Genomic DNA, 21,296 nt, shown 5'->3' on the forward strand with positions numbered 1-21,296 from the left:
AGAAACGATTTGTACTGTAGGCACAAAAGGTAGTACTCCCTCCGTCCATAAATAGATGTCAAAGATTTATTCAAATTCGGATGTATCTAACTATCTATACACTAAATCGTGACTAGATACATTTAAATTTAGACAACCTTTTGGCATCTAATTATGGACAGAGGTAGTATAAGTTTTGCTGAGACCACCTAGCACGATTAAGCGTAAACGGCAATAAACTGCACAATCCCAGGCGCTTGGCACCGGCGAGCCGTCCTCGCAGCCCATGCAGACGACCCAAGTCCACGAATCAGTCCGGCCCCCAAAAGGAAATAGAAGCCCATCTAAGAGTTACCGAATCATAGTGGCAGACCCCGAGAAGGCCCATCTTAGTCCTGACCCGGCCCACCTGAACCAGCCGCAAAGACGCATCGGCTCGGCCTATATAAAGCCACTCGTCGCCCTAGGGTTTCTCCTTAGACGCAGCCGCTTCACTTCTCCCAGGTAAAGGTAAGCCCTCCCATGCGCCGCCGCCGCCGGCACCGCGGATCCAAAACCCTCGCCCTCTCCGCTCCTCGCCTCTCCTCTCCCCGTCGCTAACGCGGGTTGTTGCTGCTTGTCTGAGCAGGAAAGGTTCGCCCATGGCGCCGACGCAGCCGAAGTCCGGCCTCTTCGTGGGCATCAACAAGGGCCACGTCGTCACCAAGCGCGAGCTGCCGCCGCGTCCGTCCGACCGCAAGGGGGTAAGGATCTTCTGCTCCTGCTCCCGGATATATCTAGCTTTTTTGTTGATCTGTGTGGATTTGTTACGGTAGGCTCGGTCGCTTGTTGGTAGATTATGCGCCGGTAGCTTTGCTTGCTTAGCTAGTTGTTTATGCGGAGCAGCAAGGAGTCTTTGTTAGATCATGGGTTGTTGCGAGTATTGCTAGATCTGACAACATGCCACCATTTCTATATGAAGGATCCTTTTATCTTTGCGTTTACTGTTACTTTCTGGCGGATGTTGTTACCTTGCACATAGTAATTCAGCAAAGCTACTTGACTAACTCGGTTTCAGTATGATTACAAGTGGCAACATTAGTTTTGTAAGATGGTGGTTGAAGATATTTGGCTTTACATATTTTGCTTGGCACCATATTTTGCTGTTTGTTTATCATTTGCATTTGTGCATTTGGTACAAAGATTTTGTTTGTCGTTGTTGAATATAAGGCACTTCTAGTTTGTATGCAAGATGAAATCTAATTTCTCAAGCTTACTAGCTTGTTGTGTTTGCGGAAGACTTTTTCTCATCCAATAATTGTCTGTTCAGTATCAAGCCTGTACACCAGATATGATAATTTTATACTGTCTAAGTAATGAACAGTCTTTTGTTTCAGTTCTGTCATGGTTGTTGTCTGACCATTTACCCTTGTTGAATTGCAGAAAGGTACCAAGAGGGTGCACTTCGTCAGGAACTTGATCAGGGAGGTTGCTGGGTTTGCTCCTTATGAGAAGCGCATCACTGAGCTTCTCAAGGTCGGCAAGGACAAGCGTGCTCTGAAGGTGGCCAAACGAAAGCTCGGAACCCACAAGAGGGCAAAGAAGAAGAGAGAGGAGATGTCCAGTGTCCTCAGGAAGATGAGGTGAGCCACTCTATAATTTGGTTACATTTCCTTTAGTTCATTTCTGTTTCAAAGTTACTATCATAGTCTATTTGTTTTACTTAGTTTTCACATCCCTACTAAAAGTATTATTTAGATAAGAATTCAAATAGTGTGCTTCAGTATGGCATCCTGAAACTGTATTATGTGAAACTTGAAACATGTTAGGTTTGTCAAAGTGTGTTTTGCAGATGCTGTTGTGAATATTGAATAATGGAAAAACCTTACTGTCTTAAAAATGGGTTCCAGCATCAGTGTTACTGAATCTTGTAATAGATACGCATTCTTGTCTATTTCGAACTGATGTTTCCTTCTCTGCTTAGAGAAGTAAGTATTGACTGTTAAGCCTGTTCCCTGTTCCAGTTATTCTAAATTATTCATGTTTTCTATCTCTAAACCTTTTTTCTGTTATTATCCACAGATCTGCTGGAACAGAGACCAAGAAGAAATAGAGTATCCCAAGATCATGAAGTTGATGGCAATCTTCTGTTCTGGTGTCTAGTTTTTACTACATGTAGAACCTACCTAGACTTCAATCAATTATCTTGCCAGCAAAACATTGTGCTATGTTGAACCTCCTGTCTTGTGAGATTTTGATCTAATTTGCAATGTGTGTTTTGTCACCTTATTTCTTGGATTACTTCTTGATGATATGCTGCTAGGTAAAGCCTATTATGGAGAGCTTAATATTTCCTCAATGTTCGATTTCATTCGTTCAGTTCGATATGAAGCAATTTATTCGCATGGATTCCCAATACGATGTACAACAACGAAGTACTGCCTCAGAAATTTATTCTTCAGCGCATGTGCAAATTCAACCCTAATGGCAAAATGCTCATAAAACTGGATCATTAGCTTCCGAGAAGTGAATGACCTGCAACTGCTCTCTCTTGCACAACACCGTCCTGAATGAACACTCGAATGACCCAACACACATATCTGGGGATCGTGCTGCGGGTGAAGTGATAAAAGCACATGGTTTTCTGGGTTGAGGATGTGAGGTTAGTTAAGAGAGTTACACTTGCATAATTCAAATTACACTCGTATCTTGGATAACATCTGCCGATTGACAAAATTCGTGATGAGGTTGAATGTTCTTGTTCGTGGAACCATGATGGTGATCGGAGCTACTCCTCCAGGTTAGTATACAATACATTCTGTATCTTCTACAGTTAGGGTTGTAAATGGTACGGATAATTACCGCTCCGAATCCGCATCCGTATCCATTTTTGAGAATATGGTATGTATTTTTAGAAATCCGCCGGATATGGATGCGGATGCGGATAGTGCTCAAGCGGATATCCGGCGGATACGGTAGAGGATATGGTATTGATACTATCCGACGGATACGAATTATCCGCTTTTTTTTGCGGATTATCCGAGGTCCTTAATGAGGATAATCCGAAAAAATTAGTCAAACCTAAAATATTTAGATAATATAGTTAGTTCATCGGCTAAAATACGTATGCTATTAGCACGCAATTTGTTTTGTTGTACGAACAGGTGTGTACATTTAGCTATAGCCTATAATTACAAACATATTATACATAAAAAAACATACTTCTATTTTTTATGTGTATATTTGCTTAATAATCCGTTTCCGATCCGAGTCCGGTCCGAATCCGCTCCATATCCGTGATCCGATATAATCCGCATCCGGATCCGCATCCGACCATTATCCGCTCCGATCCGAATCCGTCAAAAAAATATGATAAAGGATATGGTAATAGAAATATCCGATCCGATCCGATCCGTTTACATCCCTATCTACAGTGTGACATGGATATTGAGCCAACTCGACTCAACTTACAAATAGATTGGGTTAACTCGGTAAATACTTTTTTTTAGGGAAAGCCTTCGTGGCAGTTTATATTAATTTTTTTTTTGCGAGAAGATGATGATTTCATAGATAATTCAATCTTACAGAAAAGCCCAGAAAACAGAAGATATTACAAAGGAATCCTTCTGAGCTCCAGCATCGCCGGTATCCCGAACGAGAGGAAGACGCGCCGCCGCCTGTGCTCGTCCATGCGCCTTGGATCGACGAAAGCATCCCCGTGGCAACCGGGAAGTCCTCACTCACCGCCTCCGGAGAGGTAACGCCCAGGAAAAACGGCTCCGCCGCGAACCACCATGTCCTCATCTTCAAGATCTTCACATCCCAGATCCGCCGCCCCGCGGGATCTGGCCGGGGAAGAAAGCACAGCACGAATCCGTCGATTCGCGAGTGCAACGGACGCAGGCGCACCACCACGGAGCTCCACCGAGCGCCGGAGTCGAAGGGGACGCGCACCTGCATCAAAAACCGCACCGGCGACTCCACCACCTCCTCATCGTCGCCGGCCGGTGACCCTACAGACCCTACACTATTTAGGTCCTCTTTCCAAATAGATGGAAGAGGTCCAACCGCTCTACTAGCTAACCTATCGGCTGCCATATTCGCCTCCCTAGGGCAATGCTCGAAGATCACATCCACAAACTCCCGGTAAAATGAAGTGCAATCTCCAAAGATAGCTGCAGCTGGTCCGTATGTGCTTCCACCACTTTTCATAACTTCAATGACTTCTGAGCAGTCTAAGTGCACTATCAACCTATTACATCCCATCGCTTCCGCCAAAGACACACCATCGCGAAGGGTACATGCTTCAGCAGTATATGCATCCTCAACAAAAGGTAGCATGCAATTACGCCCCGCAACAAAGAAGTCTTGATCATCTCTAATAATTGGACCAGTCGCCCCGGTACCTCTGTCTGGATCAAAAGACGCATCAACATTAAGCTTCACATATCCCTCCTTTGGCTTGACCCATCCATGGCGCACAATGCCCTGGTATTCCTTCTTCTTAGCCCTTGCATAGTTGATGACCAGCACTGTTCGTACTGGCTGTTGAATAGATTCACCATGTGTCACTTAACGACGCTCCCACCACACATACCAGATAGTTGTTGATATGAGCGCCGCACATGTTACCTCCGGTAACATCGGTGCTGTTGGCGTGTTGTCCAAGAGCATGCTCCCGAGTACTGAAGAACCATCTCTATCAGTATTACATGCATCTTGGATAATCGTCGCCATTCCAAAATGATCCCACACCTCCTTCACTTGCGAGCATCGAAAATAAGCATGGCAAATGCTTTCACAGTCCAACGTGCATAAAGGACACTGGGAATTGTTTTGCATATGTCTATTCGCTAAAACCCCAAGGCAGGGTATAGCACCCAACATCGATCGCCAACAGTGGATTTTGATTTTAGTTGGCACTCTCATTGACCATATGGTCTTCCAAACCGGCGAAGCAGAAGAAGACCCAAATACATTTGTTCTTCTAATCTTACGTCCATGCTGATGATCCCACTCGATATGATAAGATGATTTAACCGTGAAGACACCACTTTTATTATAGTGCCATGAAACAAAGTCTTCCATCATGCTATTTGATAGCGGGATATTAAGAATCCTTTGCACATCCACTGGCCAAAACAAATCATTGAGCATCTCTTCATCCCAGGTTCTGCTTTCTGTATCAATAAGCTTAGAGACTTTTGTCACAACAATATTGCCTCTTCTTGTTATCACCTTCCTGGACGGGCTACGAGGGATCCAACAATCCTCCCATATATTAATTTTGGAGCCATCACCCTCCTTTTTTAAAAGTTTGAACACCCGCCCAGATGCTTTGCCATGTATATGAGCTTCCCTTCTTAAGTGTGCAATTTAGTAGATTGCCATCAGGAAAATATTTAGCCCGCAAGACTAAAGCACAAAGTGATTTAGGCGCAGTAAGTAATCTCCAACATTGCTTTGCCAACATAGCTAAATTGAAACTATGTAAATCACGAAATCCCATGCCCCCTTGATGTTTCGAAATGCACATCTTCCACCACGCAAACCAGTGCATGTGCTTATGCTGATCATCATCTTCCCACCAGTTCTGGGACATTGCAGAGATTATCCCTTTGCATACTTGTTTGGGTAGCTTGAATACAAACATGGCATATGCCGACGAAGCCTGCACAACAGCTTTCAGTAACACCTCCTTCCCACCATAGGAAAGTATTTTCTCCTTCCATCCACTCAAAATGCTGATGACACTATCTATCAAGTGCTGGAAACAATTTGTCCTATCAAGCCCTGTCGTAGCCAGTTAGCTCGGCCTCTTTGCACCCAATAAATCTCCTCTTGCTCCAGACCCGGCTCCTTCCACCAGCCCATCCACCGCCTTCACCTTCCCCAACAGCAGCTCTGTGGGCGCCTCCACCTCGGACCTCCCCACGCCCGCCGCCAAGGATATGAGAAAGATCTTGTCGCCGGAGAGCACCCACAGCCCGAGAGTCGCCCCCGCCCCTACATCAACCTCACACGCCGACCCGAAAGTTCAGAGATGGTAAACCTAGAGGGGGGGGGGGAATAGGTTTCTACAGATTTTAATTCTTTCTTTGCAATATTAGGCTTTGCGGAATATAAAGGTGAGCCTAATGCAAACTAGGTGAAACAACCTATATGAGGATACAACTAACTCGAGCACGAAGGCTCTCACAGGCAGTTAAATCACAAGTAAAGAGTTCGGTTAGAGATAACCGATAGCACGCGGAGACGAGGGGTTATTCCCGTGTTCCCTTCCTTTGCAAGAAGGTACGCCACATTTGGAGGAGTGGAGGTCCCACGAAAGATTCCCCGCGCCACGAAGGCTCACCCTATTCTCCGGATCCTATCCCACGAAGGAATAGCTCACTCACTTGTGGTAGACTTTGAGGTAGCCTCCAAACCTTCACAATCTTGTCAGGAGCAAATCCACAGCCCAGATGCTTCCGGACCACTCTTGCCCACCTAGGGTTTCCAAGGAACCCTAGAGAGCAAGCTTCTTGATGAATACAAGGGGGAATGAGATTTGGCTTGGTAGAACAGTAGATCGGGTCCTCCTCTATCGTTTCCCGGAGGGATTTGAGTTTAGGTGGAGGAGGAGGGAGATCTGAGGCTTTTGGTATTTCTAGCAATGGAGTATGAGAGAGAGAGCTCAAGAACAGCTTGTAGTGTAGTGCCTACCCCTTCAGAGGTAGGAGAAGGGGTATATATAGTGTCACTTGAAATATGGCCGTTGATAACTTGCCAACTCAGCTTTCTCCGGAGATTCCCGGTCAACCGGACCACAGACCGGAGCGTCCGGCGCAGGGCCCGGTCGGACCGGGCCAGGGACCGGACCTGCCGGTCCAAACCGGGCGGCAGACCGGACCCCGACCGGAACCTCGAAGTGTCGCGCAGTACTCCCTTCGGTTGGCATCAGCGTAGAGCCCGGTTGGCGCCGGGGCGCCCGGTCACGCGCCCGGTCCGACCGGGCCAGGGACCGGACCCGCCGGTCCAAACCGGGCGGCAGACCGGACCCAGACCGGGGGCAGTTCCGTGTCTTCCAGTACGTCTCCCGGAAGGCATCAGCGCCTGGGCCGGTTGGCGCCGGGGCGCCCGGCCGTGCGCCCGGTCGACCGGGCGGCAGACCGGAACCGGCCGGCACATGGGCCGGTCCAACCGAGCCTCTGACCGACTGGATGCTGTAGACCCCTTTTGATTGTTGTCGAAGTGCGGGGTCTCCTTTAGCCTTCTTGTTCCTTTGATACACCATTTATGCCTCTTTGGCTAATACCTGGGATTATCCTTACAAACATGTATTAGGCCAAATACTCTAGCACGGTGTCATTGTTACCAAAATAATGGATAAGGGTAAAATACCCTTACACGACCCCTCCTACTCCAAGGCCGCCTGCGTCCATGTTGTTGACGAGGTGCGCACGTTCCTTCCCAAGCCCAACAATGGAGACGACCCAGCCTCCCCAGCCATCACAAACCGGATGCAGCCAGACAGGCAGCCGGACTGCGTGTCCGCGGGCCTCAACGACTTCGCGCTGCAGCTCAAACTCGCTCAGCAGTCACTCCTCGATATGAGTCGGCAATTGGATGAGTACCAGGCTCAATCAAAGAGTTCATTTGCATCACTGAAACGTGGTATCTCCAAACAAGTAGACAGGGTGCCAACATCCAAGTCGAGCACCACAACTGCCCCGGCACCATCTGTAGGCTTCACACAAACATCAGCAAGCATAGCAATGGTGGAGTCTGCTACCTCAGTGCTCTCTAATACTGGTGCAGCAAAAATCTCCACAGCTCCTGCTTATGTTGCCCCCCAGGTGCTTGAGGAAATGCCAACACCATGCTCTGAGTATGAGAACTATTCCTCTGGGAATCCAAATCCAATTCAGAGTTCAGTACATGGTGAGAGAACCAATTTCAATGAGCAGAATCTGGATGGAAGGTCACAACCATATGTTTTCCATAATCTTAATCGCCAAAGCGTATTCCTAGCAAATGGAACCGAGCGCAGCTACTTTACTCTGCCAGCGGATTATCCCTTAGAGCGAGTTGTTCCTGAGCCGGTGTTTGCTGTCTATGATGAAAAGTCAGATGGCTGCTCAAATGAGTATGTTCATGTGTTCGCTATCCCTCCTAAGCAGCCACATGAAGAAGAACAACAAGAAAGTGGACAGCTTCCCAACTCCAACTGTTTCAGCAAGGTAACATTAAGTGATGAGACACCTACTGTTGATACTGTTGGTGCAATCAGTTTGACAAATGAGCAGTCAATCTATGCTTTGGAGAAACTGAATGATGGTGAAAACTTGTTGTTTGCGAAACAGGACATAGCGCGACCCCTCTATTGCTCCAGCAAAGCTTAAGAATGCAGAACATGCAATGAAGAATCGTCAGGCCATGAAAAGTTATTATAGGACAAATTTGTTTGCCGAACTGCTACAGGGCTTGCCGTTTTATTTTTTCTGTGGGATCCAGGAGATACAAAATACCATGCCCTGTTTACGACTGCTGCTAGTGCTACAAAATTGTAGTGCAAGGATGTCTACAAGTTTGCGATAGAACAGATATTAGTTGTGCCGTTTGGTGCGAGAAGGGCATCCATTTTTGAATCTGCTATCATGTGCTCCTATGCTTTTCGTCTGGTACGGATAGAAGTAAATGTACAGCAGCAAAGAGACCCAACGCTGAAAGTGTTGGTAATTCATGAGAGAAGAAAAGAATGGCATCTAGGAGAACATACATTTAGGAGTCCAACACAGAACAGAGACATTGTAGGTGTTCTGCAGACCTCAATACTGACACATGAAACCACTAACCACCTTACATAATTCAATAGTTTGAAATACCTGTTGCAAGCAGCAGAGATTAGATATCCTCGTATACTAAGCTATGGTTTCATCCTGAGAAACAACAATGTGAAATGCAACAGTTGGCTACAGTCCATGGGTGATCAAGTAGAGTGTCTGAACCCTCTGTCTCTTACCACACACCCTGGGATCCTGGAGTTCTGGTAATTCTGCACTTGTATACTGCAACCCATCGTATTGTTACACACCCTGGAACTTCAGCATATCTTCACTCAAGCAAAGCAAACTTATGTAACCAAGTTGGCACATATGGAATCAGTACAAATTTGGTGTTCACATTTCAGGGGACACAGTTGCTGCTGTTGACTGCTGCAACTTGCTTACTGATACTATTTTCTCAACCATGTTATTAGTGGTGGTGCTGTATTACTCCCAGGGACATGGAGTTGACAATGCAATGGGACCCTGGAGTTAAAATATCCTTCTATACCTGGTTGGATTTTTTGACAGTTTGGAGTAAAACTGATAAATCATTGTCTTGCACACATATCCCAGATTTAGCATCTTGGCCAAATCAGCCAGTGAGCAGTGCCGTATGTATATGGGACCCTGGAATTGGAATATCATCCCCCATGTATCATTGTTTGCCAAGTTTAACTGCTGCTACTGAAAAACCTTTGTCCTCGTTACAAACTCCAGAACCAGCAACATGGCTAAGTCTAGTGAACAATGTTTCTTATGCATGGGACCCTGGTACTATATTAATTCAGAACAAGTCAGCCTTGATGTTACTGTTCACGGAAGAAAAGGAAATGGTTACACTGATTATTGACAATTGGAAGTTTCGCAATCAGCAGAGTGTCAAGACGAACAACACTTCAAAGAATCTGCTATCTTTACAGAACTATCTCCAAACCTAGGAAATGGATATTATGTTAATTACATTTCTACCTCCTTAATATGCTGAATGCATTCTGATGGATTATGGATAATTGATGAAAAGTTTCTGTAGAAACTTGTCCATTGCTGAGCAATGGTCTCAAAGGGGGAGTAATGTCAGGGACTAATATGGGTATGAGTAGTGGGTTAATAGTTATAAGGGTAGTATCGGTATTCCACCTATGTTGTTATGTTGTAGTTGGTTAGGTCTATATAAGCCTACCCTTGTATCCCCTTGCAATCAATCAAGAAATATGAACCCTAATTCTATCTTTTATTTCCTACCATTTATTTTACTTTTATTCCAGCAATTTATCTAATTTACCTACCAATTCTCCTCAAATCCCTATTCTTGGTGATCCTCTTCGGTCAGATCCATCGGGATCCTGACAAAGAATGTCAGGGACTAATATGGGTATGAGTAGTGGGTTAATAGTTGTAAGGGTAGTATCGGTATTCCACCTATGTTGTCATGTTGTAGTTGACTAGGTCTATATAAGCCTACCCTTGTATCCCCTTGCAATCAATCAAGAAATATGAACCCTAATTCTATCTTTTATTTCCTGCAATTTATTTACTTTTATTCCAGCAATTTATCTAATTTACCTACCAATTCTCCTCAAATCCCTATTCTTGGTGATCCTCTTCGGTCAGATCCATCGGGATCCTGACAAAGTGGTATCAGAGCGAGCTCGATCTCTCCGCCTCCTTCCCACCCTTCCCTCCCTCGATTCCGTGCCATTCCGTCGCACCGGCGACTTCTTTTGCGGTCCGATTCGCAACAAATCCAACCTTTCCATCCCCAAATCGACCTTGTGTTCGCATCCATGGCGACCTACCCACCTCCTCCTTATCCCGGCGGCTACTCCCACCCTAATTTTATCTTACTTTCCTGCAATTTACCTTTTACTCAATTCCTGCAATTTATCTCTTTTCTACCGAATCCCTCTCAAATCCCTATTTTTCTTGATCCCAGTTCGTCAGATCCACCGGGATCCTGACATTACCATCTCTCCGCAGAAAAAAAGAGAGGATATCCTTACCCTCTGAAGAAAAGAACAGGAGACACATCATTTCTTCTAAGTTCTGCAATGCTGTAGGCCAAGTTGCGAACTAACGCTTACCTAGTAAGTTTATATTCACATAGCTAGGCACACTTATGAGGCATTTAGTGTTATAAAAATGTCGATGTATTTAATTAAATTGTTGAAGTAACCAAAAGTGCTTAAACCGTAAGCTAACCACACAATATCCATATTTAATAAATTGTCACAGTACTTGTGTTGCACAGTGCATACCCATAAAACAGTTCCATCACCGCCAAGAGTTACAATGAGATCAACCTTTGTATGTAATGTCTTCATTTCCTGATCTACCAAATATTTCAGATTAGTCGAGCACTAAAGGAATATTTCAGATCTGACTAAAAATAGTAAATGTTTAATAGTATATGATCATAAAGAACTTACAGAAGAACTTCATTGGATGTAATGCATCAATGGAAATGGAAATGCTTAATAGTATATGATCACTCAAGCATTTACAGCAAGTCAGTAATAATTATAGCCAACAATATAACAGATACTGAGACTCTAGAACACTTTGTTCTTAGGTTAAGGAAAAAGGCTATCTTGCAGAAAAGTAACATCAACAAACTTGTTTACTGATGGGAAAGAATTATTGCTTGAGGTAACTAGATCTCATACCACAGCACATGTTAAAGCAAGACCATAGGGTGCTTGAGTATTACAATGAGATGGTACAAGAATACTTCCAAAACAAATCATGCGAATGAGCAGAAATTCAGATTATTACTTGCAATTCCAGTTGCATGCTCTGTAACTCTGAGGCGCATAAGTGAAATGGACCAGTTTATAATCCTTTATGAGATTATTATGTCCATAGCAGTTTATTTACATTTTAAAAATAACAAACATTCAGCCATGTAAATTACAGTAAAATATCCTTCTTATAACATAATATTGCAAAATGTACAGTGAAGAAATCTGGAGAAATGCATATGAATATACACAATTTTTTTTTATTACCATTAGCCCATGTCTGAATAAAGTTGAAGTAAATATCTTCAATCAGTAGTTCCTTGCTAACTCTTGGCTCTACAAAGATGTTCATGTTATTATGTTCTTTAAGCCATCTGCAGAAAACATACAGAACAATTAGCACACGTGAACAAAGATATTTAACAAGAAAGTACCACACAACATAACTAAACAGGAGAAACAAGTTCCAATGAAAATAATAGAGCCATGTGCAATACAGGACACCACATAATTGATATTAGTGAAAATCTCTCAAGATAGACGGCACGGAAACACCGAACCATTTCGGAGCAAAGAGCATGCACTGCGTTGGAATTAGGTTTAGTCACAAAAAGAACTGTTTGTGGAGGGGATTCCCATTTTAGCAAAATCTGTAAGCCAGTATTTGTGGACATGAAAAATATGCAGCAGCAATGAGATTATCTTGACAATAATTTCTGACAAGTGAAAACAAATAGGGTATTCTGTTCAAAATGAATCCAACTGAGCAGAAAGTGCTACCTGTTTATTGCTGCGTTCTGCTGTTGTTATATCCCCTTTTTCATTGCATCCCCATGAAAGTCTAAATGGTGCCTGCAAATATAAGGAAAACGATTCTTTGTAAAAAACAAAAAGGTTGACTGGACTGTAAGAAAAGACTTTCTTCCAACTGAAGCAAAGCATGAAAGGCATGCCTCTTTATTGTGCATCACAAACAAAATTTCATACACAGCTTGCTTGTCACGAAGCTTCTACTCCAATAGGTTTAGCGAATTGAAGATAAAGAAATATAATTTTCAACTTCAACTCCAATAGGTTAACATGCTTATCAGGATTTTTTGCTTAGATTAGATAGACAATAAACTGAGAAATAGAAGTGCAATCCAAGAAAAGATTGACAATTTAATTAAATCAAACAGTTTAAAATGGCAAAGTTCTTTGTAATATTAAAGCAACAGCTCACTATAGGTCAGACAAGGTGAATCTTGAAAATCACAATTGCACTACAGGCCCTTGTGTTTGTTTGTGCTAGTTGTGCAATGCTGTTCAATTAAAAAAAAAGCAAATAAATATAGAAGGCTAGTAAGATAATGTTTTGCAGCAAACTATATCAGCAAATGGCAGACACAAAGACCAAGCTTTATTTAAGTTTATACATGTTTATTGACCTCCCTTCTCTAAGTATTCAGAGGTAGTCCAGCAGCATTAGATGAGGAACAACTGGATTTAAGTTGATTTTAGCAGCAAACCGCATTACATATGAAAACTTAGCATTTTCATAACGTATTGCCCACGGATACCTTTCTTCCAACAATCTTTGTCATCCAAATTTCGGTCATGTCCAGGAGATTGGTCCTGGTGAATTTGACGTGAACAGATCCCATGGGCAACCTGTCTCATCAGCCGAGCCAGTGTTCCTATTGAAAATGGAAAGGTAGCTCCATCCTTTTCAGTAAATAAAAGGGGTTGTTCACCACAATTTTCTTTGTGTTTTGTGTGCACAGCATTCATCTACATTGGCAGATTCAGCAAGTATTCTTGAAGTATCTACCCAAATATTGGTAAGAAAGGTAAGTTCTGTAAATGAACACAATGCACAAAAATAGAACAGCGGACAACAAATTTAGGGAAGCACCATATTCAACAAACTTTCAAGTTCCAAACCATTAAGCCAACATTCATGTCCTTCCCATCCATAACTTGTTCATCAGCTACTACTACCACTGAAACTGATCCAGACAGAAACTGACGACACGACAGACACCAAAGACAGAAACATCATCACGTAGCGCAGACAGGAGAAAAGACCATGGAACAGCTTAGTCCACCTCCTCGATCTTGGGGCCAGCGCCGCTGCCGCCGGTGGGCACATCCTCCTCCTCCTCCATGCGAGTCATGCCGGGTATGTCCGTCCCGCCGCCGGCCTGGTACATCCTGGCGATGATGGGGTTGCAGATGCCCTCCAGCTCCTTCATCTTGTCCTCGAACTCCTCTGCCTCGGCGAGCTGGTTGCCGTCCAGCCAGCGAATGGCCTCCTCCACGGCGTCATCCACCGTCTTCTTGTCGTCGGGCCCGAGCTTGGAGGCGATCTTCTCGTCCTTGATGGTGCTGCGCATGTTGTAGGCGTAGTTCTCCAACGCGTTCTTGGCGTCCACCTTCTTCTTGTGCTCCTCGTCCTCCGCCCGGTACTTCTCCGCCTCCTGCACCATCTTCTCGATCTCCTCCTTGCTCAGACGCCCCTTGTCGTTGCTGATGGTGATCTTGTTCTTCTGGCCCGTCGTCTTGTCCTCCGCCGAGACGTTGAGGATGCCGTTGGCGTCGATGTCGAAGCAGACGGTGATCTGGGGCACGCCGCGGGGCGCCGGAGGGATGCCGGAGAGCTCGAACTTGCCCAGCAGGTTGTTGTCCTTGGTCCTCGCGCGCTCGCCCTCGTACACCTGGATCAGCACGCCCGGCTGGTTGTCCGAGTAGGTGGAGAAGACCTGCTCCTTCTTGGTGGGGATGGTGGTGTTCCTCGGGATGAGCGTCGTCATGACGCCGCCGGCCGTCTCCAGGCCCAGGGACAGCGGCGTCACGTCCAGCAGCAGCAGGTCCTGCACCTTCTCGTTGCCCTCGCCGCTCAGGATGGCGGCCTGGACGGCGGCGCCGTAGGCGACGGCCTCGTCGGGGTTGATGCTCTTGCACAGCTCCTTGCCGTTGAAGAAGTCCTGGAGCAGCTGCTGCACCTTGGGGATGCGGGTGGAGCCGCCGACCAGCACCACGTCGTGCACGGTGCTCTTGTCCATCTTGGCGTCGCGGAGGCACTTCTCCACCGGCTCCATGCACTTGCGGAAGAGGTCCATGTTGAGCTCCTCGAAGCGAGCCCGGGTGATGGTGGTGTAGAAGTCGATGCCCTCGAACAGCGAGTCGATCTCGATGGTGGTCTGCGCCGTCGACGACAGCGTGCGCTTGGCGCGCTCGCAGGCCGTTCGGAGCCGGCGCAGGGCGCGCGGGTTGCCGGTCATGTCCTTCTTGTGCTTGCGCTTGAACTCCTGGACGAAGTGGTTCACCATGCGGTTGTCGAAGTCCTCGCCGCCCAGGTGGGTGTCACCGGCGGTGGCCTTGACCTCGAAGATGCCCTCCTCGATGGTCAGCAGCGACACGTCGAAGGTGCCGCCGCCCAGGTCGAAGATGAGCACGTTCTTCTCGCCCGTGCTGCTGGCCTTCTTGTCCAGGCCGTAGGCGATGGCAGCGGCGGTGGGCTCGTTGATGATGCGCAGCACGTTGAGGCCCGCGATGGCGCCCGCGTCCTTGGTAGCCTGCCGCTGCGAGTCGTTGAAGTAGGCCGGCACGGTGACCACGGCGTTCTTGATGGTGTTGCCCAGGAAGGCCTCGGCTATCTCCCTCATCTTGGTGAGCACCATGGAGGAGATCTCCTCCGCGGCGAACTGCTTCTCCTCGCCCTTGTGCTTGACGACGATCATGGGCTTCTCGGCCGGGCCGGCGACCACCTTGAAAGGCCACAGCTTCATGTCGCTCTGCACCGACGGGTCAGAGACCCTCCGACCGATCAGCCGCTTGGCATCTGCACGCAGAAAAACAGAGCAAGGAACAGTGAGTTGATTTGTTGAAACAAAGCAGAATCTTAAAAGTAATTGAGTAAGTGCAAATCTGGACATGCAATCGAATCTTTAGTAACTGTTTCTCAATCAGTAGGAAGGTACATTTATCTCGACTACTTCGTATTCCAGAAGGGAAGCAACAGAAAATATACAAAAATAGCAAGCCTAAATCACTATACAATACTGTCAGAAACATAGACCTTTTCTGAGGGATCTGATTTGAGAATCTACTAATACAGCAAAACTCAGGTTCAATTCAGAATATGATTCAATCCAACTGAACACCAGTACTCCACAATGACTATGAACAGAACGGATAACAACAAACGAAATCACTGATTTCTGAACAGATAATTTAACTGCATGAACAGAGAATAGCCAGGCATATCAGAGCAAACAGTAGACTTAAATCTTACAGATAGTGGACAATATGAACATTCGACAGAAGCAGCACTCGACTCGCAACGAACTAGATCTAATCCAACCTAATCCATGCTGCGCACATAGCAGAAAACAGAGCAACTTCCCGTCTATACAAGTACTAGAACAGATTCTGAAGACAAATCGTACTTAGTTGAATTCACAATTCAATTCAACAAAACACTAGTACAACACAATGACTATGAACAGAACGGGTAAGAACAGAAGAAATCAGTACGTACTGAACAAATTATTTATTTAACTGCGTGACCAATAGACAATAGATCTTATTAATAATGGACTAAATGAATGAACAATCGATAGAAGCAGCAGTCGACTTGCAAGGAAAACTAGATCTAATCCAATCTAATCATGCTGCGCACATAGCAAAAAACAGAGCAGAACAGATTCTGAAGACGGAGCACACAGGCACACAAAACCCCACTGAAACCCGAGGAGGCGCATCTCTACTCTACACCGAAAAAACTAGCAGGAACGATGGTGCCTTCCTTCGTGACGGCAAATCAACATGTACAAGTCTAACGGACCATAAGACTAACACAGCTGAGAGTCGAAGGAAAGTAGGAAGGGATGTGATGCCCGTACGTACCGAAGACGGTGTTTGTTGGGTTCATGGCGACCTGGTTCTTGGCGGCATCTCCGATGAGGCGCTCGGTGTCGGTGAAGGCGACGTAGGAGGGCGTGGTGCGGTTGCCCTGGTCGTTGGCGATGATCTCGACGCGGTCGTGCTGCCACACGCCGACGCAGGAGTAGGTCGTCCCGAGGTCGATCCCGATGGCCGGACCCTCGCCCTTCCCCATCTCCTCTCGCCGGACTCGCTCGCCGCCGGTCTGCTTCGCTCTGATTTGGTGGAAGGAAGGATGGAAACGCTTGTGCGATTTGCGTGCTCTGCGATTTCGAATTCGGGTGGTGCGAACTGTGGGGAGGGGCGAGGTGACGGGAGGGGTTTTATGGCGGAGGGGAGGCCGGCTCTGGAATGTTCTCGAGCGGGTGATCGTGGCCGTCGGATCGAGCGGGCTGTGTGTGGAAGGTTCTCGAGCGGGCGATTCTGGCCGTTGGATCGAGCCTCGAGCGGGTTCTGGAAGGGCCGAGAGGGTGCGGGCACGGCCAGTACGCGATGACACACGGCGCGGGGTGGGGTGGTCTCGTGGGGCCCACGCACGCGCTCTTTTTGAACGGGTCTCTAGCTAGCTGCTGCCTCTCGCCCATTCTACGGTGTGTGTCACGGGCACGTTGCCTTGCACGACACGGTAGCTTGGGCCAAGTGAGGAAACAAATGTGTTGTGGTGTGCACCTAGCATGCAACTGGGACAGGAGGGGCAATCCCTATTCCCCGCTCATTGCGGGAGCGAATCGCTCCCGCCTGAAGCGGCGGATAGGGTGGGCCGGCCCATTAACGTGCCTAGTCTGTCTGGTTTTTTTGGGTTTCTCTATTTTTTCGGTTTTTGCTGGTTTATTTGATTTTGCTGATTTCATAATTTGTTCAGATTTATTTTTTGTTCTGATCTAAAAAATGTTCATGTTATAAAATTGTTCAAATCCGAAATTTGTTCAAATTTAAAATTTGTTCAACTTTGAAATTTGTTCAAATTTTAAAATGTTCATGTTATAAAATTGTTCAAATCCGAAATTTGTTCAAATTTAAATTTGTTCAACTTTGAAATTTGTTCAAAATTTAAATTTGTTGAAATATGACGGTTTTTATTTTAATTTTTCTTTTAAAATTGTTCGGTTTTGAATTTGTTCAGTTTTAATTTTTGTTCCTTTTTGAATCTTGTTCTGTTTTGAATTTTGTTCATATTTTAAAATTTAATTAAACAGAAAAAAGAAGCAATCAGTACCTTTGTTGGGCCAGGTTTGGAGCGGCCCAGGACCAAGAACCTTAAGCGGAGCTATGCTTCGCTCCCGCTTAAAGCGTAGGATAGGCGCTCCCGACAGGAGGTCGAAAAGTGAGTTTAACCTTGCTGTGACAAGGGCAGATATTTGGTTCCAGCCCAATTTCAACTTACTGTCGAGCCGGATTTTCTTCTTGCCAAATGGCTGGCCAGATTTTGATTTGAGGGACACCACAACAGTACAAGCAAATATCGGGGCACCACAACAGATCTTTATATATATACACTACTACCACTAGGAAAATGCTTTTGGCTCCAAGCTGCAGTGCTCTCCTCACACTAAAAATATTAAAAAATATACTTAGAAGTCTCGAACAAATCTGAAAATAATTGTGGGCCTTGTCAATGGTATATCCTACAATCCAATCATGCAAAATCTCAATCCGTTGTTCTTTTTTAGTATGAGCTAGACAAAAATAACAAAATCTGATATTGTTGGAGATTTGAAAATGTACATACTCGGATCTACACTTTCGTCAATTTTTTTGTGTAGCTCAGAATACAAAGTATTTGAATTTGATATTTTGCACGTTTATGTGATGAAACATTTCCTACATCTGGATTTTTCTAAATGATTTTTTTAACTCATAAATATGATCGATTTTTTGTAGAAACGGGATCACTGTGCTCATATTCACCAAATCTTCATTATCACTATAATATGTGCAAATAGTTTCAAATTTTTATGCCAACTTATGTGCACCAACGTTGTCTTTATTATTAGTATTTAAAAACATATTACAAAAACACGCAATAATCCAAAAGGGGTAAATTTTGATACGGAGCAATCATTTCTATCTCACCTACATTACCGCAATGCTCAACAAAACCCCAAGCTGATACGATGGTACCGCCATTACTCTTCCTACCAACGATCTAGTACAAGTCGTGTTATGAGAAATATCAAAACTTGCATCGTCATTCACCTTATCCCGGTCTTGTTGGGCTGTCGAGTGCTGACCACTACCCATCATTACGAGGCTTTTACACCGAGTGTAAGGTGTTTGTGTTGAAAACAATGCACTTGTGAGAAGCGATCCTCCAACATGCAACATAGCTATCAAAAGTATATGAAATATTGAATTGAAGCATTAACTTTTTGGGTGGATCCAACCAAAATTTGGCAATTGCCTATCCTTGATTTGACAAGTGTTTCCAAGAAAATTAACAATAGTGTAAACATAGAAAAAGGCGGACAACCATCGACACAAGTACTAAATTCTTGATACGACAAGAAAATTGGTCGATTTGGTTCTAGAAGATAGACGGAGATGTCTTACGGGCACTATGAGCGTTGGTCGTCCATTTTGCATTCATTTCCACAAGGATGCATGTTAGTCACTAGTGTGATTAGCGAGATGCAAAGCTTTTTCACAACGACCACAATGGTAACGACGTGGGTGTCATAGGCAATGCATAATTTTAAGACACCTTGGATCCAATTGATTAGCTGATTATGCAGGTGTGTCTTGGCATATGTATTATTTTAAATACACAAGGCAAACATTTTTGATAAATCTAATGATATTGATTAGGTATAGTAGATGTTTATTTTTTAACTATTATAAATAAATTGATTAAATGTAAAAGATTTTGACTTGGGACAAAGAGCTTATAGGTGATATAGTTTGAAATGGATGGAGTATCCAATCTTGCAATGCTTCATTTGATACAACGTTGCTCAATATGTATAGTGTGTGTGCCACTGAGTTGCCTACAATAACCGAAGAGTTTCATGTGGGTGTGTTACTAGTAGCATATGTGGGTGTGTTACTAGTAGCATGTGGGGTCGTTTGCTATGAACTAGACTAGATGGAGAAATAAAACTTTCCACAATTTGCCTTTTGACAATTTATAAGGTGAGCCTTTTGTGTTGGTAGTCATGGTAGCTAGACACCTAGACGTTGGGCCTAATTTTACGAACCAACTTTAGATGTGCCTATGGAAACCAGATGTCTTTGTTGTACAAAAAGAATCAATTGGATACAACAAATCTGTTGTACAAAAGTAAATAAAAATGAAAGTTGGTAGGATATTAAAATTTTACAGCTCACCACGAAAGAATCTATTATCGGTCTTATAAAGAGCATGCCTATGCCTACCACCCACAATACGGGTTGAGTTATTATAAGATAATGTTTTGTTGTGGTGATGGTCTTTATGTTCGTATGTAACCTCCTTGGTAACCAATGTATGCTAAGATTAGGAGAACTCGGGACATAAGTTTCTTCCATTGCTATCCTACAATGTAGGCTCACACTACTTGATGGTACAGTGTAAAGCTGATCCAGTTTCAACAAAGAGCACACATTTTTAACCTATCAAAACACTTGCGTGTGAGTGCGAGCAAGGGCTAGAAGCATTTGTTCTTCTCGTACAACTTAGTGCATGAGGAACTCGTGTCCTCTGTAGTGTTTAATGTTCTCGTAAACCATGATGTGTTCTTACTAGAAATTTATTAAAGCATGAAAAGTAAAAAAGCGGTTATTCATGGTAACCTATTTGAATCGGCAGATACGTGACTGTGAACTTTTTGTATCATCAGTTCAACTACCTTGTATCATTGATCATATGCCTTACATTCGCATATTGAAACCACAATTCATGGCAGCTCGGTAATTGTGTTAGCACTACCGTCTCAACTTCTTGTTTTAGCTCCGCGGAGGACAACTCAATTGGAAACTTAAGCAATGTTTAGATGGAGGAATCAGGAAACTTTGTCCCAACCCTTTAGCTGGACAGAGAATTGGATCCCTAACACGATATCTATGAGGCCATTGGGCAGACTCATAGAATATGGGCCGACAAAGGTAGGCCAAAAATTCACCAATGTGAGCATGTGCCTTTCGAAGCACTTTCACGCTTCGCTTGGCCTAGCTTTCGAGTATCACGAACACCTAGAGGTACAACTACAAAGTGCATGACCAAAGAGCTGGGACAAATGCTTGATCCCTAAATCATGCTGAAAGTGCAAGTTCTCAGGGACTCGCGTCTCGAACAGTTTTAGAATTTGCAATCAAAAAATCAGAACGAGTGGATCTAGCCATGGGAAAGCCTCACAGCATGATATGGTTGGGGTAACAATAATGACATTTGTCAATATGCCACCGCTTGTTTACTTGGATCCTACGTAGTAAACCAAGAGAAGTGAGGTACAAACCAAAAAAAACTGTTAGAATCACGTAGTTGTGTGCCCCTTTTTCTGACTAGCTTCTTGTTCAAAGAATTTCAGGCATGATCACACCCGATGAATTCAGAAACCTACTATGGAATAAATTGACCCATCGCACCCGAGTGACCCTCTCTCCAATCTTTGCACACGTGTTTTTACATGGGATGTCCCCAAACCAATTCTGGATCATCTTGTGGAATTGTATAATTATCCTTCGCATCAATTCTGGAAGAGTGAAAGTGGAGTACAGAAACCTAAGGTAGAACCCATTTGAAACTATGAATATTCAATCTCCTTTGAACGAGCATGCCAACCAATTGGATCCGGTAACTCCGAAATCACTTCACTAGTCTCGGCAGGTTGTTCTTCCTTGAGGTTTCTCCATTCCAAGGGATAAAACGACACTAAGGTTGAAAGGGGTG

At 44.6% G+C, this 21,296-nt stretch overlaps 2 protein-coding genes across 2 annotated transcripts; one reads left to right on the forward strand and one right to left on the reverse strand.

Moving 5' to 3' along the window:
- The first annotated feature begins 457 nt into the window (after positions 1-457).
- Positions 458-2,247, forward strand: LOC124650362 (60S ribosomal protein L36-3-like). The gene is made up of 4 exons (XM_047189894.1): positions 458-489; positions 608-722; positions 1,402-1,601; positions 2,041-2,247. Exons 2-4 carry the CDS (start codon positions 621-623, stop codon positions 2,069-2,071), a joined length of 333 nt encoding a protein of 110 aa, XP_047045850.1. The 5' UTR covers positions 458-489; positions 608-620; the 3' UTR covers positions 2,072-2,247.
- Positions 2,248-13,387: 11,140 nt separating this feature from the next.
- Positions 13,388-16,607, reverse strand: LOC124707604 (heat shock 70 kDa protein 4-like). Its single transcript, XM_047239265.1, has 2 exons — positions 16,397-16,607; positions 13,388-15,329 (listed from the first exon to the last, which is right to left on the reverse strand). Exons 1-2 carry the CDS (start codon positions 16,605-16,607, stop codon positions 13,585-13,587), a joined length of 1,956 nt encoding a protein of 651 aa, XP_047095221.1. The 3' UTR covers positions 13,388-13,584.
- Positions 16,608-21,296: the final 4,689 nt, after the last annotated feature.

Source organism: Lolium rigidum, chromosome 4 (assembly GCF_022539505.1).
Source record: "Lolium rigidum isolate FL_2022 chromosome 4, APGP_CSIRO_Lrig_0.1, whole genome shotgun sequence".
Taxonomy (NCBI): domain Eukaryota; kingdom Viridiplantae; phylum Streptophyta; class Magnoliopsida; order Poales; family Poaceae; genus Lolium; species Lolium rigidum.

Excerpts from the sequence above, each read along its gene's own strand:
- LOC124650362 (XM_047189894.1), top strand. The coding sequence starts at position 621 with ATGGCGCCGACGCAGCCGAAGTCCGGCCTCTTCGTGGGCATCAACAAG. Across the intron at positions 723-1,401 it reads GTCCGTCCGACCGCAAGGGG|AAAGGTACCAAGAGGGTGCA; the intron begins GTAAGGATCTTC and ends GTTGAATTGCAG. Across the intron at positions 1,602-2,040 it reads AGTGTCCTCAGGAAGATGAG|ATCTGCTGGAACAGAGACCA; the intron begins GTGAGCCACTCT and ends TATTATCCACAG.
- LOC124707604 (XM_047239265.1), bottom strand. The coding sequence starts at position 16,607 with ATGGGGAAGGGCGAGGGTCCGGCCATCGGGATCGACCTCGGGACGACC. Across the intron at positions 15,330-16,396 it reads CCCAACAAACACCGTCTTCG|ATGCCAAGCGGCTGATCGGT; the intron begins GTACGTACGGGC and ends TTCTGCGTGCAG.